Raw genomic sequence first — 19,408 nt, 5'->3', positions numbered from 1 at the left:
TTGAACTCCCAAGTATTACCTCCATTTCATAAGCATGAATGCCTGCTGGGAAGTGGACTTACGATGCTGTTTGTATGAAGTTATCAGAGTATTGTATCATACCCAACATGCACAGTATTTGTCAAGTAATATAAGTTTAAATAAGACTGATGATTCTGAAAACTGTTGCTCTGAAAATGCTGTCATGGATGTCATGCCTGTCCTATCATCTAATGTTTTTGTTTTGTCTTGAAGCTCTATGTTTTATGTTTCCATCTGTCTAAAACGAAGTACTTCCCTGTTACTAACTCAGTCTTAGGAATATTCTTAGTCTAGATAGATGCACCACAGAAGTGTAATTTCTGGGTGATATGCTGACAAGGGAATATTTCTATTTATTTCTTACCTGTAGAACTTGCCTCCAAAGTCATGTTACCTGTTCTCCTTCCCTTTGTTTGTCATAGATGAAGTCTCCTGCTAAGATACAATCCACAGTCTCTGAAATGCAAGCTTAGCATTTTAGAAATCTCAGTATCACACAAAAGACCAACAGTTACAGTTGTGGTTTCTTCCTATTTGTTTTTCATTGCTTTCAGCTTCACTTTGTCCCTTTCCTGACCCTTCAGTTTCTAGAAATTATTGTATGCAGATGGTATCTGCAGCACAAGCTGCTCCATGTATTGTTGGTACATTTGAGAATAACATATTGAGAAAATTACATTTATCAAGACATCAAGTGTTCAGTCACTTCTTACTTGCATTATTACTTTGAGGTAGAGGACTGTTTGGTAGCAAGAGCATTGTTACAGCCAGAGTGTTGTATCTGTTCTTCAGTAGCTTGATGCAGTAAGTACTGCAGTGACATGAGCAGAATCAGAAAATATAAGGTAAGCAAACTTTAAGAAGACTTCCTCTTGAATGTGCAGTCAGACAGAAAAAGGTAGAGATAATTCATAAGATTGTTGTTTCAGACTACTGAATTCTGCTTTCCTTTGAAAGCAAACCCCTGCATGTTTCCAAGTGATCTTAAGGAGAGATCTTTTGGACTTGTATTTTTAGTCAAGGAGAAATTCTTCACCTGAGAGAAGAGGCAGGATGTTTAATTATAAACTTGGCAGATACTTATCAAAATACTTAGTTAGTAATTACTGGATAGTTATTGAAGTGAATCTGTGATATACATGCTGAGACTATCATGTAAATTATGCTTTTAAATGTATCTGTGAGGCAGATTTGTATTTTTCACTTTTGAGGTGCTATTGTGAGAAATCTCAGGTTTATGATTTGAGATTTTGTAATTGCATTAAATGATGCCCTTTTTACACAGTACTTAAGTAGATGGTGAAGAAAAAATAATATATTGCAGTTTGAAAATTAGCTATTTGATAAATAATAGGCAACCCTACTATATTTAATGAGGTTTTAAAATTCTTTTTCTTAAGTTTGCCAAGTTTAAGGCCATTGTTGGATGTATATTACCTGCCACTCACCAATATGCGGATAGCCAGAACGTTCTGCTTCACCAATAATGGACAAGCACTCTATCTTGTCTCACCAACTGAAATACAGAGGCTCACCTACAGTCAAGAAACATGTGAAAATCTTCAGGTAATGATTAAAAAAAAACAACCCTACTGTTTTCTGACATAGGTATACTCTGAGGTTCACGGTTCTAGATTCAAAATGCTTCCAGTAATTAAGTTTGTCATAAAGCTGAGCATCTTGGCTTTTATGCCTTGATTTTTATTGCTTTGTAGTCTGTTGCGGGATTAATCATTTCTCCTACTCTTAAATTTTACTGTTTCATCCATCCTCTTGTATTTGAAATAGTTTCTTACTTAATTTCCTTTTAGATTGGTAGGAGAATTCCTTGGCTAATGTGTGAAGTTAACAAAGCTCCCTTGTTCATTTGATGCTTGTGGAGATGCATGCTGACACAAGCAGTGAATGCTGACTCTGGATACTTGAAGGAAACCTTAATGTTTCAGGGATGTTAACAGCTTGAAAAGATTCTCAGGTGTGCTTCAGCTTGGGAGCTGTATAGAGTACTGAAACAGCAGAGGTGCAGGCTGTAAGCTCTTCTTCTACACCACACATATAAGAGTTTTTGTAGATACAGTTTTAACAGAACAAAATCAGGAGTAGTGCCCAAGTTGCTGAGGGGTAAATACAGCTTTACTGGACCTTTTTTTTTTTTTACTGAATTCCATGAGCTATAAGCTTCCAACACTCACAACTGATTGTTTGGGTTGATTTCCTAATATGTTTTTATGTTTTATTTCCTAAGTCACCTGGCAAAGGCAGATACCAAATAAAGTGTATTCATTTTGAAATTCAAATGCACAAAATAAATCCTTAAAGTGGAAGGATATTCTGTTAATTTCTGCGAAAAATAATGTATATCTTGTTGTGTCTCTTCATTGCAAAGGAAATGCTGGGTGAGCTCTTCACTCCTGTAGAAACACCAGAAGCACCAAACAGGGGGTTCTTTAAAGGCCTGTTCGGAGGTGGGGCACAGTCTCTTGACAGAGAAGAACTCTGTAAGTTTTTACTGTTCGCTATTTTTCTGGTATTTCTGCTCAAGGAAGAAAGTGATCCTCAAGAGATTAATTACCTGTGTTAATAGGACAGACGTTACATGTCCAAAGAGGAAAGTAAAAAAGGGGAATAACAACTGATTTTTCATAGCTGTTGCACTGTACACCTTACCAGCAAGATCAGAAAAGCTTGGTGCTCTCTTTTCATAGACTTCTTTACCTCGTTTATTCTGGTGTAGATTATGAAATAAATAAAGGGACAACTGATCTTATTTTTATTCATCCTTATGAAGTGTGTAGTTCTGACCATAATTTTCTTGATGCTGTTTAACTGCAAGGGGCTGGTTCTGAAGAGCACTGTTTTGGACATTGAGAAAATCAAAACTCCATTCTACTTCAGCTCAGTGGCTAGATTCTTTTTCCTCATTTGGCTTGTGCAGAGATGCCTAAGGAATGAGAGGAAGGACAGAACTGTATGACAGCTCAATTCACTTGTCTGTTCATAGAACAGTAAAATTCAGATTTGGGAGGTTTTATTATTTTATCACTTTCTCTTTTTTTTTTTTTGTTACAGCTTTACTCTTTTTCTTTTTGCTTTTTTTTTTCCTGTGGTTACATGCAGCGTTTCAATATATTTAAGAAAATATTGTCCACTTATTCAGATATTTGTGAGATGAAACAGGTATTATGCAAGTTTCTTTGTAAGAACTGTTTCCTTTTTAACATTAAATGTAGCTGTCAAAACAGACAAAGCTCCCTTAGTCCTTTCTTTTTCTAGCTATAGAGGCTGTTTACTTTATTTCAAGTTTCCACCATTTTGTCCTGACTTCTAACCTATTTTTGAGGACATAACTAGCTTTTTTATAACTCAGTCTCAGGCTTTGTTTGTGGCTTTTGATGGAAAGACCTGTTTTGGCTTAGATCTTCAAGAGGAGAATAGTATTGAATTGGGCGGAAAAAAGCCTAATGAATTGTAGCCTGAAAGTAAGTTTAATTACTATTTTAAAGACATTTTCAGATGTCTTTTAAGTTGTCATATTTAGTAGCAGGGTCACAGCAGAATCTGTAGTAAGTGAAATTATTTATTTTCTTTCTGTAAACCCTCAAGATTAAAGTGTTGATAGTGTTACTTGAAATCTAAATTATTCTTCATAGAAGCAGAAGATCAAATCACAAAATTTTGAAATACTGCTACAAAACTTCCTAAGTAAGTTTATATCATATTTCATAGAGGTGGGAAAAAAAAATAGTTTAATTGTTTTAAAAAAAAAATTAAAGATTATTTGGTTTAACTTAAGCATCCAAAAAATGTTCTACCATTCACTCAAATTTTTGTAGAGTATACAGTTCACTATTAGATTGACACATCCATTAAGTGTCTGGACAGAACTAGGTGGCTGATGTCCCCTCATGGTACGGAGATGTAGCCAATGCAATTACTGGAGTCTAGAGAGCTGTTCAGCTGACCATTTGTGGATTTTAAGATGAGCTAATCTGGCTTACAGCTGTACTGCCTTTTCATTGTTTATATTACATATATTATTTTTTACAAGATTTTTACAGTTATGAGAGAATAGACATTTAATCTTCAGGTGTCTGCATCTAAAACTGAACTTCCATCAAAGGAAGCTTCTGCTGGTGGAGTTGTACTGGCTGGCTATACTAGCAAAGCACTTCTAGAACTGACTACAACTTGTGTTGTCAAAACTCTTCTGCTTAGTCTGTGGAAGTCCCAACACTTTCCCTGTGAATTAAGCTGTGTTGTTAAAAGCCACTTCACCAGCACAAGTCTGTTGATGACTGTGATGCCAGCACTACTGAGAGAGTGTTAATTTCACAGTCAAACTGTGAAAAGGTTGTATTTTATAAACTTCCTGGAAACCCTGAAATACATTTGAAAAATCTCAATTTTATTATTATTTTTAAACTGAGAGAGGGGAGATTTAGGTTAAGTATTAGGAAGAAATTCTTCACTATAAAGGTGGTCAGGAACTGGAATTGGTTGCCCAGGAGGTTGTTGATGCCCCATCCCTGGAGTTTTTTTAAACCAGGTTGGAGGAGGTTTTGTGCAACCTGATCTAGTGGTAGGGTTCCCTGCTCATGGCAGGGGGGGTGGGACTTGGTGATCTTTAAGGTCCCTTCCAATCTTTATGATTCTATTAAATAGTAACATGTAGTAACATGGAGTAGTGAGTATTGTTTGTAGGCATCTCTATCAGTGTTCAGCATCTGTGCAAAGAAATGACACCTCTTTATAAACTAATTACATTGGCATTTAGTAATAATGATTGGAAACCTTACTATTGTGTTTTTGCTGCTTTGTCAATGCCTCTAGTTGGAGAATCAGCGTCTGGGAAGGCATCAAGAAGTCTTGCCCAGCATATTCCCGGACCTGGGGGCATTGAAGGTGTCAAAGGAGCAGCATCTGGTGTAGTTGGTGAACTAGCACGAGCCCGGTTGGCACTAGATGAAAGAGGACAGAAACTAGGAGAACTGGAAGAAAAAACTGCAGCAATGCTTTACAGTGCTGATTCTTTCTCTAAACATGCTCATGAGGTGAGTCCTTTGACAAGTTAAATGAGAGGATGAAACTGATTCTGTATCAAGTAAATGCAAGTTTTGCAAATATCTCACTTCTAAAAAGGAGTGTTAGGTATCTAAATGAAACAGTATCATTGGTGAAGGACACTGCACTTCTATCTATAAATTCTTTACTCATAATTATGAAGTATTAATGTAGCAGCTTTGTCTTGCAGCAGGTTGATCTGGAGCATACCTGCTTCCTGAATGACATGTAGCCTTCCAAACGTGTGGCTCAGTTCTCATTACTTAAAGAATTTGTCACTGAATTGAGTAAGAAGAGTAATGTTCCCTGTGAGATTCCTGTGGTTCTTAAAGATCCAGTTGTTGTATGCAAACCACATGAATCTCAGCTAATTTGTTTCACAGTAGCTATGTAGGATAAATGGCTGTTCTCTTCTGTGTTGCTGCAGATCTCTTCCATTCCCTAAACTCATGTGCACCCTTCCCATTCTCCTAAAAGCTTATTTATCTGAGACTAAATCATCAGCAGTGATGCTGCCATTAGAAAATTCCTCATGCTTGAGCAATGTTGTTGTTGCAGTTCAGAGAAGCCTTATTAAAGTCCCCGTTTCTCATGCTGCTTTGTTAAGCATGTAATTTGTTTATATCATTGTGCTTTTTAGTACATTACAGAAGAAGTAACTATAAATAATTATTTGTTTTTTAGATGATGTTGAAGTACAAAGACAAGAAGTGGTACCAATTCTGATGATGCTCATCGGTTACATCTGTTTAATTTTGTCCTGATGAGAGAATCTTGGTTTTTCATTCATTTTGGCAGGACCATTGAAATTAAAAGGAGTATTCACCATTGAATGCTGTTGTTTCCTAGCACAAATCACACACTGTTTTACCTCAGTCATGGCTTTAACTGAGGAGCTTTATATTTAAAAGAAACACACACAAAGAAACCAAACTTGAGTGTTTCTTACGTGTTGGTTAGCTGAGAGCTGGAACAGAGAAGGTAACTAGAACATGGGGAAGAGAGAGTAAAGGGAAAACGTAGTGCGAGATGGGCAGGGGCAATGCAGGGTCAATCCTGTGTTAATATTTCATATGCCAAAAGTTTTTGTGCTATTGTAATTGCTGCCAGTGTTATACCCTCCTGTGAGGAGAGGCAATAAATCAGGGGTCCAAGAGCTGGAATAAACTTGTCTTGCTGGACCGTAGCTGACTTACACTTACACTCTCTAGGACTCTATACTTACCATTATTGTTGAAGAAGAGTTGAAGTTTGTCATTACTTCTTTCATCGAAAAAGCTGGAAGCTTCGAAGATTTCATGTTGAAAATTGTATACATAGTTGACCAGTGCATAGTCTTTTCTTGGACCCCTGATCTAGTATTCTTGTATTCACATAATATTCTGTGAAGTGCAAAATAAGAGAATACACAATTTTTGCATTAAAAAGTCAAGTGAATAATATGACTGGAATGTGTCATGCTGGGAGTTTTCATTTGTGTTATGGCTGTACAGTGTGAAATGTGGTAGCACCTTCATTGTGGTAAGAATCCTTTTACTTCTATTCAGTTAAATGTAATTTTTTTGCCAAAAAATAGTTATTGGTTCAGTTTGTATAACAATTAGAATTGGCTGTGGGTTCCATTCATGCTGTGAATTTTTATAAATGTTTAACAGAATGTGTCTTTACAGCCATTAACTAAAATAGCTGGAATAGTTTTGCTCACAACTTATGTTCTAGATGCCCCTTTAGTCCTTTACAATGACATCTAATAACCTTGGACTCAGGTTTTTAAACAGCTTTGCACTCCATGGAAGTGCTGATATATGAATAATGGCAAGCATCTAATTTAAAAATTGTTAGGATATTGTTCAGCAAGTCTCGAAGCTAGATCTGTTTTACATGTATGTATCTCAGGCCCACCCAGTACTAAAGGCAGTTGGATTTAGTCTCCAGAGCAGTATTTTCAATGTGGGCAGTGTCCAGTTTCAGTGAGGGAAATAATACAGCTGACCTAACCTGCAAATGTCTGCTGCACTAAAGTGAGAATGACTAGAGCTCTTTCTAAAGAGAAAATTCCTTAAAATAATCATTTACATTCCAAAAAACTTAGAGTTTTTCCCTGAAAGCAGGAATAGTTAATGATTGGTTTTGTTTTATGAAAGTGAGTACGTAGAAGCTGATAGGTCTACATTGTCTGAAATTAATAATTTGGGTTGGCTTCTCCAAGCGTCACATTCTGTCTGGTTTTTTTCACACACATCCCAAATGATTCCAAAGCAAAACTTTGGTTATATCTGTGATTGTAAAGTGATGTTGCAGGTAAATAAATAAGGCAACCTTACAAAACACTTAAAGGATGCAAAATACTGAAGTTACTGATGTTTCTTAATTCATTTTTCAAACAAAAGGCAAAGATGTTTGGCTTTATAGCACAAAGTGATAAACTTTCTGATTTGTATTTACAGCAATATCTCATTAAAAAAGACAAGTGAATTGTGTTGCCAGTATGAGGGCAATGCCATACCATGTCCACAGTTTGAAGAGCTTAAAAAATGAGAACATGACTATTAGAACACACAGCATTATGATTTCTTGATGGCTCTGTCCCATATCTACTGAGGCAATGTTCTATCCAGTTACTTAACTCAGCTTGCCATGCAAGTTTTGCCTTTGCATGTTGATTTCTTTTTAATGACTAATTAATGCATATTTAAATAAAAGCATTTTATTAAAAATCCAGAAAAAAAGACAAAATACTATCCATACCATTTCCAAAAATAAAACACCCTAGCTGACACTTGTCCCCTTCCTTAATTCACATTTATAAATTGAGATAACTGATGATTTTTGACCTGGTGAAGATGAACTGTATTTCAGAGGAACAGAATCCTGGAAAATTAATCTGGTCAGACTCTTGGGGAGAGGATGGCAAAAATACTCTTCAGCAAATCATGCTATCAGTTGAATGGAAGATGACCTTGGCTTGAAAGGAAAGTGTACTTAACTTTCCCATCAAGAAGCATTTGACAGCCACCAGCAAGCAAAAAAAAAAAAGGAGGCAATGAGAAACCATCTGCCAGTACATGGAGAGTAGTGTATTACTTGGTGTTACACAGTTTACCATAATTGAATCTTTTTTTTCTGTTGCATATGTTCAGGGCATGCTTCTAAATTTGAAAATTGGGGAGATGAATATACAAATAGTTCTTGGTCAACAAAAGGGGCTATATACAATTTTGGTCCAAAATGTTTATTTTTCCTTCTCTGTGGAAGGAAGTCAATCGTACACACATTGTTGCATCTTACTCTGCTATTAGTGGTGCACCTTTTGTACAGCAAAGTAAATTGAAATCCTTGGGGGGGAAGTACCCCAGGTTTTTTGCTAGCATTTTAGTTGTGTGAAACTTTTTTAGAGTGTCTGGAAAACTATAAAATATAATTGAGCTACTACATTTTTTTGATGGAAGTGTAAGAAACTGCTGCTACCTGTCTGTTTATATGTGGTGTGTCTCATTAGGAACTGTAAACTGAAGAAGCTTTTCTTTGCCCTAGTCCTGCCAAATTGTAACTTTTGAATGTTGATATGTGTAAATATGCGTGTATTCCAAATAAGTCTGAAAGTGTTACACCACAGGCATTTCCAGTGATTTGTTCTTCAGCATACAGTCAGTTATAAAATATAGTAATATATAGCTGTGTTCCTTGTCTGTCTTTATGCAAAGTTTTTTGCCTGAGGTGGTACTTGCATGGCAGGTCACGTTGGAAAGCTACATCCAAAGGAGGATTTTTGGAAGCAGGTTCATTTCCGTTTTTTTTTCCTTTTTGTATGCCTTTTTTTTTTTTTGTCCTTTTGTTTTTGGTTTTTGTTGTGTTGGGTTTTGGTTTTTTTTTGCTTAATGGCACTGATCTTACCTGACCTTTTAAACTTGAATTTTTCCTGCACTTTAATTCAATCATGATATTTTATTCCTTAATTTTGTTTCTACATTTGTGCAGATCAGGTTCATTATTTGTATATAAACACACACATTCAATAAAGACTTTAGAACAGATTGCTTTTGGGCACATTTGCTAACTATGTGACTATCATTTAGAATGTGTTTTCTTAGCAAAATATGTATATACAAGTATATACACTATAGAATCTAATCATAGGCACTTGTGTCTGCATTCAGTTTATAAATTACTGCAACACTTTCAGATTTGTTACTAGATAATACAATAAAATCTGTTATATTTATACATACTGCTTAAGAATATACTTTTAGTTTTAAATAATTTTATATGTACACTTCTACCTTTAATTTTAAAAAGAGTTATGTTCAATTTTTAAGTCAAAGTACTTAAAGTATGTATATTATCCATAGAAGAAGTTGTTTTAAGCTTATGAATACATTCATATCTCATATGGAGATGATACATTTACTAAGCAATGAAAACAAATAGCCAATTTTGCTTTGCAGAAAATAGTCTTATTTTTACCTCCCATTTTGAACTTTCTTAAACAATTCCCTAAGTATGGAGAGGGAAGATAGTGAATTCAGAAAACTAGCCTAATGTAAAAGTTTTCTCAATAGCTGCTGTCTGTGGCTGACTTGTTTTCCATTATTTTTCTGTAGTTATATACATGAAAGACTTTATTTCAGCTCTAATCCTTGGTCTTTTGAAATTCCCTGAAACTGAAGTGAGGTCTGCCCGAGAAGTGTTTTCTTTGAGTGACATATGAATTTTGATTATACATTAGCACTTTACATGTAAATTGGGTTGGGGTTTTTTTGTATCCCTAGTATGTTGAAAACTTGCAGTCTGTGGCTGAAGTGCCCTCTTCCTTCTCATCATGGTTTAACATGCCCAGGTGGGCACTAACAGCAGCTGAATTTGGGGGTGAGGGGAAGGTGTGCAGCCCTTTGCTGCCCTGTCTGAGTTCCAGGGAGACTTGGTTGAACCTTTTCTTTATTCTAGCCAATTTCCTGGATAATTTATGAGAATCTTTTTGGGTCGATGTTGATAGCTTTGTAACTACCACCAAACCTTCAAATACTTTGTAGACAGAAGTAAGTGATGTTTTGAGGGTAGGAAGTAAGTAAAACAAAACCAAACAAAGTGTAATGTAGGCAAATCAGCTTAAACCAATTTTATTTCTGTTTTCACTGAAAAGCCAAGCTGGGTCAATTTCTCTTTCTTATTCATGTTACAAAGATGTACTGGATATCATCTGCTTTACTATTGTTTCAAGCCAAGTGAGTGTTCTGTGTTTCTGGGTTCTTTTATAATTTATAAAGTCTAGGCTGAAGGATGTGATCATTCCTTTGAAAAAAAAAAAAAAAAAAAAACCAGAACAATCAAGTGAAATATGTCAATCAGTATTCCTTTTGGTTTTTCATGTAAAGCACCTAGAAATGTTTATGTTTATGTCTTAGAGCTGTAGCTTTCTTTTACACTTGTATTTGGTTTTGTTAGTACCTAAGTTACATGTTACTGGGCAAATAATAACTAGAAGTTAAACTGTTTCAGTTGAAAACATGTAAGGAGTTGTATGTGGATTACCACTACCATTCAGTAATAGGTGATGCAAAGGGAGAGGGAGGGATGGGAACATGTTTTAAATATTCCCTTTAAAACAGAATTGTAAATAAGCAGTACTGTGTTACTTTAGACCTGAACTCTGCTGTCTGTAGTGGATAGAACTAGGAAAACATGCTGCTTTCTAGTTATGCTACTGTTTCATTGTACCAGCACCATGGGGGGAAGAGTAAAAAAACATGAGTAAATTTTTCTAACATTGCCCACTTGTGGGTGAGCATGCTTGATGTGTAGCAGTTCTTGTTTATGTATATCTTAGTGTGGACATGTGTGGTTTTTTTCTTTTTCTTCATTGCAACTTATTCTTCAGTTAAGTCTTGCTGAGCCCCACTAGCTCTTCTGAGGGTGATTACTGGAATATGCATTTTAGGTAGGGTTGCAAATCCATCTGTCTACAAATATAGTTTCATAAGAACTGCAAACTGTACTGTTACAAACAAAACTATGTTAGATTGCATAGAGTTATTTTACTTACATGTACTTGAACTGAAATATGTCATCATAACAAAGTTTAAAAATTAAGTATGGAATATTTTTGTAAATAAAAATACCTGTGCAGCTGGTATTTTAAATTTAAAATGTATTATACATTAATGTTAAAAAAACAAAAGTTCATATATGTGTATATGAATGTGTCATTATGCTGAAGGGCTCTGACTGGGCAAAATAAACTATTCAAATCTCTCCTGAAATGAGTGGGTTTTACTCCTTTTCTTCTTAAGCAGTTCTTTTCCTGATGGCTGGAGTATACCATGACTCCTTACCAAAAGAGGCCATTTCATTTTGCTTAAGTTTTGGTGTGATGCACTTTATAATGAGCTGAGTGGTTTGTGCTTGAGGCAGTAGCAGCCAGGTTGACAGTGGGTGGCCCCTAAGGAGCACAAGAGGCAAAATGGTTGGTCTGTGTTGACCACAGAATTGTCATGGTTGGAAAGGACCTGAGAACAGAGAGTCCAACCATCAACACAAAACAAAACAAAAACTAACAAAATAAAAACCAAGCCACCACACACTCCACCAAAAAACACCCACAACAAACCCCACAAGCTTGGCTGCTAGAGCATGCCCTGAAGTGCCACATCTACACATTTCTTGAATACCTCCAAGGATGGTGACTCAACCACCTCCCTGGGCAGGCTGTTCCAGTGCTTGACCACTCTTTCAGTATAGAAGTTCTTCCTAATATTCAATCTAAACCTCCTTGGCCACAACTTCAGGCCATTTCCTCTGGTTCTGTCATTATTTACTTGGGAGAAGAGGCCAACACCCACCTCCCTACAATCAGCAGGTCTAAAAATACTCTGAAACTTGCATCATGATAGTGATGATGTGAAATCCTGATGTTCTTTTTAACCTATGAGAAAAGTTAATGTCATTTATATTACAAAGACACAGTAAAGCACAGTATTTTCTGTAGCTGTATTTTGACAGTTTTTGTTAAGAGCCCAGGGTGCATGGGGAGAAGAGATAATGATCATTACTTTCTTAGCTATATTTATGGCACAGCAGATGCATTATTACACGGTTTCACCTGTGGGAAAAGTGCTGGCTCCAGACCTCTCCTGCCTTCCTGATTTTTCTCCAATATGCTAATTGCATATACTGAACATGAAGCTTTGCAGCACATCGAGTTATAAGTAGGATGGTTTATTGGAATAAAAAAATCATTTTAACTTTAGTCCAATTAAGTTGAAGGTATTCAGTGCTGCCACACTGTCTCCAGCTGCTCACTAGCTCTGGTAATCTCTGCCATCACTAGCAGCTCAGCAGGAGTAGCTCCCTCCCCATGGGGACTGCGGGGCTGCACACAGCATCAATGGACTGAGGAGGAGGGGATTGTCAGACTGAGGTTGCAAAGTGAAGCACTTTGGTTTAGTGAAGACCAGGGTTTGATGAGACCTACATAAAACTTTAACATCATGTTGTAACAGCTCCAGTGCCAACATACTCTAAATTAAATCCCTCTAATATCTACAGACACATAACAATATATCCATTAGTATTAAACTGCGCCACTCCAGAAGTTTTCCCAACCCAGATTCTTAACTGGGAATGGTTCCTGAGAGGAAGCTGGAAACCCTGTGAGGACATGGCAGTTGGGCAACTTAGGTCCAGTGCAGAGGGACTCTAAATTGGGCAGTGCTAAGTGCTGAGTAGAGACATAGGGACCAGGCTTGTGTTCCAGCTTTCTGAAGCAGTTTCTTCATCCCAGCTGGGTCCCTGAACCAACTTCTTGTTGCCCCCTGGCCTATGGGTGCTCGGGGGCATCCTAGCCCTGATCTCACAAGCTCCCTCCCTCTGCCCTGGGGCACCTGGGCTGCTCCTTTGGCTGTAGGTCTGCCAAGCAAGAGGCACTGGCTGTTCCTGCTACTAAGAGAAAAGGTAACAGTCTTGCTGGAGTCACCCCAGTCTGGCACAGGGAAATAGAATGTTTCCTCCTACAGTCTTGCAGAGATAAACCCTCAAGAAAACATCAGCAAACACTAGTTTCTCACCTTGTAGATTGCTGGTTAATTCTTCATAATGAGTAATTAATGCTCCCTTAGTAAGGGCTTGGGGGCTTGCATATGTAACTCATTATAGCAGCAGAGCTCTGCTCAGCTGCTGCAGCAGAGTCTTTTTGTAGCTTTCAGCCACAAGAAAAAAACTGGACTGAGGCTTGTGCAGGGCAGGAGCTCGGCCTCCTGGTTGGCTCAGACCTGGAGAGCACTCCTTTAGCTTCTAACTCTCTTTAAAGATGTTTGACTCCAAAACTACTGTAAACTGTAGAAAAGTCACAGTCAAAAGAAAAATGGGAAGACTGATGTCTTTGGGCATCAGCTGCTTTGGAGCAGCTAACAGCATTTCTGCATCTTGCTGCAGCTGCAGTGTGAGCAGGGCTTTAGAGAGAGCTGGTTGTTTGAAGGGGTTTGCAATCAAAATGTCAGACTATGCTTATGTTTTGATAATTTTACAACTCCTCTGCTTAATTAAGCAGGCATAATGAGAAATTTTGTATAACTGTGATTTCCAGGGCACAAGAGGCTCCTGAGAAGAACAGTGTGGAATGCAGTCTCCTCTGTGGGAGCGAACAGAAAACAATTTCAAGCTGGTATCTCCTAATTCTCTCAGGCACCTGCAAGTCTCTTAGCACCACCTCAGTAAGTCCCTTTTAGCTGAATGTCAGAATCTCAGCTACTGGTTATGGTCCTTTTTATTCTGAGATCTTGAAGCACAGAGCACAGTGGCCCAGGCCCCTGGTGAGGCCTTTAGACTGGGTACACACATGCCTGTCTTTCACGATGAGTATTTCAACATAGTACTAATTCATATAAAGATTGTTTTGGTGGTTGTTTTTTTTTAAAATATAAAAATCCATCCCCTATGAAATGGGTAGACAAAATTTAGTAATTAAAAAAAAAAAAAAGGATTAATGAAGCCATTCTATTGGGTTTTCTCTTTAGTATGCTCAAATTCAGAGTCTGTTCTAGCTATGAGCTTAGGAGGCTCAAATATTTACCTACTTTCCATTTCATATTTAAGCACAGCAGTTTCTGGTCGATTTTCAGCATCTCTTGAAAGAAATCTGTGAAACCCCTGGGAAGATCAAAATCAATTCTTCTACTGTTCCAGATAAGCTTCTTTAGAAAAAAATATTTTTTGTGAGTTTTTACATGTAACTTGTTGCCAGAGCAGGATACATGGAAGCTTCATTGACCTCTAGAGCTTTCCTCCAGTGTGGGTCACCCAAAACCTGGCTGAATCAAGCACCCTGTATAATCCTACTCACCTCCAACTTGTGTTTGTTGGGAAATTCTTGTTTCTCAAGGGCTGCTCTACACAAACTTGTGATAACTACCTGTCTGCTCAAAAGAGAGGCTGAGAGTTAGAGGAAGGGGAAAGCTTTGCCTCAAAACACATAATAAAGGCAACAGTGTGGATTTTTTACCTAGGTCTGACTGTAATGAAGTGAGCCCTAGATCATTTAGCAATTGTTATGGTTGATCAACAATAAGCAATTAATGAATTAACATACCCAGCTCCTCTACAAGATTAAGGTTTTACAGATAGTGACCTTTGTCACATTGCAACAACTCTGACACCACTGCCTCAATCTTTTCTAGCACTGAACAAATCTCCTTTCATCAAAAGCACAAAAAGACATCAGGCTCCTGGTCTGGATTCAGATACATCAACCCTGTGGTGTCTCAGGAGTTCTTAAAAATAAAACCAAAGTGCCTTTACTTAGCATAGGCTTCTATTATAATATGTCATCGTGAGTAGATTACAGATTTTGCTAGAGTTTAACAGTCAGTCTTTTCCATGTGAGCACATGCTTTTGGCTGGGAAAACTATTATCTGAATATAATGGCTTTCTTTTCAAGCCAAAAACTAAGTATGGAAGGCACATCCAACTGAAATGAGAAATGCTGCATTATTTCAGTTTTTGTAAAACTGCTCTTATTTCTGACAGAGGTTTTGCTGAAGACAGTGGTTTTGCAGAAGAGATGCAATCTTTCTTAAATAAGGCTATAAATAATAGCTAAAAACTGAATTGGAAGCGGAATAAATAGGAACAATTAATTCAACTGAAAAAGGCTAGTTTTCATTTTGATTACCCAAGCTAGCACACAATCACCACTTAATGTCATTAGGAGACTGGAGAATGAGGAACAAATCATGGAATTCAATTGATAAAATAAATGGTACAATACATGTGCTGCTCATTTCAATCTGTCAGTAATTATTCTCCGTTGTGTTACACAAAAATATTCCCTTCCAGTTTGAACACTGTTTCAAAACTCTTATTAACAATTTCAAGACAAATATGTAGATGATGTGGGTGATGCTCAGGCCTGCGTTCTTCAAGGCTGTGTGTGTCCTTTTGCCTTTACAAATATATACTTGGAAACCCTTTTCAGTTGGCCAGGATGGTCACACTCCCCCTTTATGTTCTAAAATATTTCACTAAGGCTACCACTCTAATTTCTGACAGATCTTGCTCCCTCCCCTCAGCCAGCTAATTTCCCAAGGTAGCCCACAGTTAATTATTTTTTTATTGTCCTACTGTGCTGGACACATTTCATTCCTACCACCAGATGCCAACTCAAGTTCTATAAAGTGGCAGCTGTCACCCAAAACCGGATCTGGAGGGAAGCCCGTGCTGCTCCCTGCTGGGAGGACCCGAAGGTAAGTGCAGCGCTTGATGCTTGTGTTGCTTTCTCACTGCAGTGCCCATATTCCCATGAAAGTAATTGCAAGGATGCCTTTGGAATAACATTCCTTCCTTTTATTGAGGTCTTAATTTTCTGTTTAAAAGCAATGCTGTCTAAAAGCTTTATTTTACTGTAATACTGATCTTCCCCACCCTCACTCATTTCTACCCGTAGGGCAGGACACCAGAGCAAAACCTGCTCACACCTCAGTATTTTTGCCATGGGGTGAGGTGCAATAGTACTGATATGTCTGTTGTTCTTGTTTCAACTGGTGACCACCAAAGAATGAGCCAGAATCTGGAGGGATTTACTTTTTAGCATGATGTAAAATTTAAGTGAAATTGTAAATTGAAGTTTAAGCTCAAAACCAATTTACTTGGCATAGGCAGCTAGACTATACGAGCACAGAAAACTAATTTTCCTGAGAAACTAGGCTAAAGATCCAGTTTGAAAACCCCTGTACATTTGGATCAAATAGTATTGAGATATCAATTCAGTAAATCATATAAACAACTTGAAAAATATAATTTTAAGCATTAATTTCCAACTGGTGCCATAATGTACTCCTAAAAAAAAAATCTGCTGCTAGCTGACTGAAAACTTTACTAAGCCTATCTTTCAGCTTATCTCTCATCTTTATAGACTCTGGGAAGGCATGCTAGTCTCTAGGCAATGAATATGATTTGTTTACTCAAAGAGCTTCCTGAAATCACAACACAGTACTACTGTATGTTATTAAAAGATAAAAAATGTATTACTGTCAGGTGAAGGGTCAATGTCAAATCCTTGCTAGAGCTGGCAAATTCAGATTTAAAGCTGAAGCAGTCTTGAAGATGCTCAATTGAAAGCATCCTATTCAGCAAAAATATCTCATGATACCACATTGTTTCGTATGTCTGGGTCCATCTAGTGTTGTCAGGAGAGAAATATCACCCCAGCCATGCAGCTGCCTCTCTGTTTACCTCTCTGGATCCTGGCAATAAATTACAAGTTGTACAACAACAAAAAAGAAATTTAGAGAAAGAGTATCTTTATAGTGTGTGTGCCTGGGCAGGGGGAGAAAAGAGCCAGGCTGGTCTGAAAGGGCTTGCTGAATTCCTGGTCTATTTCTGGCTGCGTGACATGGTTCTGCACTGAAAGGAGACTGCTCAAATGGCCTTGGTACGTACTGTATCTCAAGGGGAAGAGGCAATAAAAGTCACTAATGGCAAACAACTAAGCAGACGTGACTGGATATTGTCAGGAGCAATTCAGTTGGAAATCAGAACTCATTTTTATATAACTGTGCTCTCAAAGAAACATTGTTTAAGTTTTCACTGCAGGATTCATTAAATCTTATGTACTTCTCTTTGCATTCAGTTTTACATGGACACCCTCTTCATAAGGGTTACTGTAAAGCATTTGTAGAAACTATGATAATAAGCTGCATAATTATTCTTGCCCTGGGAAACTATTAAAAAAATACAGAAATTCTGCTTGATGTATTTATAGGCACAGCACAGTTATGCAGGTTAAGAAGTACAACTGTAACTTTTTATTCAGAAACTAAACCAAAATGTATGCTTTGAAGGTGGGGGAGTGGGAAGCAGAGTGGTTGGTGTGTTAGGACCACAAAGCAGTCTGTTCTTCCAGCTAAATTGTAGGAATCCATCATGTTGCAATGAGGTTCTCAGAGGCAATTTAGGTAACTTTGATATACATCTCAAAACAGTAATGGTAACAATAAACCAGAGAAAACAATTTACCCCGTTTCTGACAATTATTCTTTCAATATTGTGATGACCCCATTAACCAGCCATGTGCATTAGCAAAATCCAGCACTTCAGCTAAGAATGAGGGAAAGAATAATAGTGTTTAAAATGGGTTCATTCTAAATCTAATAGCAAGCTGAAAAAAAAACCTATAAAGTTTTTATCAGGCATATAGATTCACCTAAATAGACAATGTTCTTACTTATTTTTCCACTACAGAAGAAGATGAGATACTTAAATCCAAGGCCTTTGCCACAAAGGTCTTGAATTTCTATTGCAAATCTTAGCTACTGGAAACTGCTTTTGCACTGACATTTTTCTGACAGCAGAGGATCAAATATTTAAAATGCATGATTTATTACTGCTTGCATGCAAAGAATTTCTCCCTTCCAGAATAAACAAGTGGAAATAATTACTTACATATTCCTGAAAAAGGGGGCACATGGATTTTTCCCCCCACGTAGTGAGGCTGCCTACCCATCAGCTATGTCTCCTGCAGTTGTTCTAAAGAAAAAAAATAAATTTTCTTTCAACACTTTGATATGATAATGTGTAACTTCAGTGGCTTAAGATAAACCCTATTCTCAAATCAGTTTGCTGAGACAGGAGTTCTGCTGACTTTCCATACCAGCAATACTCATTGACATATTTTTGCCACAAGTAGCTTCTGCTGGCATTAATAAATCACGTCTTGTCCCCTGGCACAGCCAGAGCCCAGTGGAGTTTGTATCACCTCTCATCCTTTCTCCAGTCCACTCAAGCATTTTACTGGGGTTGCAGCTCCCATTTGCTATCACAGCTGCCTATGTTTTTATTTCAGAGTGCCCTTATGCAACCCCAACCATATTTCAATAGGTTTGTGTGTTAGAGCAGAGCTTCTTGGCTGGGACAAGAGATACAGGGTGTAGATGCATTAAGACCAGCCACAAAGTAGCAACTTATTTGTTGCAATTCTTCTTTCAGTCTGTAAAAAAAAAGTGAGGTTTAGAGGTTTTTCTTCAAGAGACTGAATATTAAAAATTCTTCAAAAACTACAACAAAACATGGTGGATACAATGAAGACAGCATGCCAGTCAGTCTGAGAGTGGTCTATGTAACATTCGGCCATATGTAAATATTTCTGGAGTTTGCCTGTGAGCAGCCCTATGTAAACCAGCAGAACAAGAAGTCACCGCTAACAAAAATACAAAGTGGCACAACTGTTATAAAGCAGCTAGGACCAGATCCCCAAAGATAAATGGCCTCATTATCCCATGAAATTAGTGGAAGTCAAGTTCTGATTATCTATAAAGCTTTGCTTCTTTGGGAATTTTCAGAATCAGTTAAGCACTGAATTTTCACAGCTTTCTCTGGGAGCTGTCAACCTAGGGGTTTGAGTACTGCTTTTGGGTGCCTATCTACGGGCTCAGGTATCTACATAGCACTGTGACTCCTGCCTGTGGAGCTAGGATCTCATTAAATCACAACAGGTAAATGGTATCATGGCTGATAAGTAATTGAACAATTTCCCTGATGCACCAACAAGGAGCAGCAACAGCCCTCTCATGCTAGGGATGTCCTGTTTTATTTAATTGCTTGTGATCATTTATAATCCCATGGCATTTTTCATAAAAGACCTTAACCCACAATTTAATTGCAAGCTTAAACTGCAGGGCCAACACAGCTGCTATTTGAAATAGTAGATACAGCCCCACTGGGAGGCAGTCAGTGATGAAGCCAGCTTTGTGGAGTGACGTGGGTTGATTTATTTGGCTGAGGTTGTTCCATTTCCCTCCCTGGAGGAGAAGGGTGGGCAGGGAGGAGAGGAGCAGGGCA

The 19,408-nt window shown here is 37.6% G+C and overlaps 1 protein-coding gene across 1 annotated transcript in view; it reads left to right on the top strand.

Annotated features, from left to right (window-relative positions):
* The window catches only part of STXBP5 (syntaxin binding protein 5 (tomosyn)), a 100,846-nt gene extending 94,769 nt beyond the window's left edge, over nt 1-6,077 (top strand). The window contains exons 24-27 of the mRNA XM_009999976.1: nt 1,422-1,587; nt 2,408-2,519; nt 4,852-5,072; nt 5,767-6,077. Of these exons, the coding sequence (XP_009998278.1) occupies nt 1,422-1,587; nt 2,408-2,519; nt 4,852-5,072; nt 5,767-5,808 (541 nt within the window). The 3' untranslated portion in view covers nt 5,809-6,077. The remainder of the gene's footprint in view (nt 1-1,421; nt 1,588-2,407; nt 2,520-4,851; nt 5,073-5,766) is intronic.
* Nucleotides 6,078-19,408: the final 13,331 nt, after the last annotated feature.

The sequence above is a fragment of the Chaetura pelagica genome, unplaced genomic scaffold (assembly GCF_000747805.2).
Source record: "Chaetura pelagica isolate M959 unplaced genomic scaffold, ChaPel_1.0 scaffold135, whole genome shotgun sequence".
In the NCBI taxonomy this organism is placed as follows: Eukaryota; Metazoa; Chordata; class Aves; order Apodiformes; family Apodidae; genus Chaetura; species Chaetura pelagica.
The sequence above is the reverse complement of the archived record's forward strand: the minus strand, read 5'-3'. Positions and strand labels throughout refer to the sequence as shown.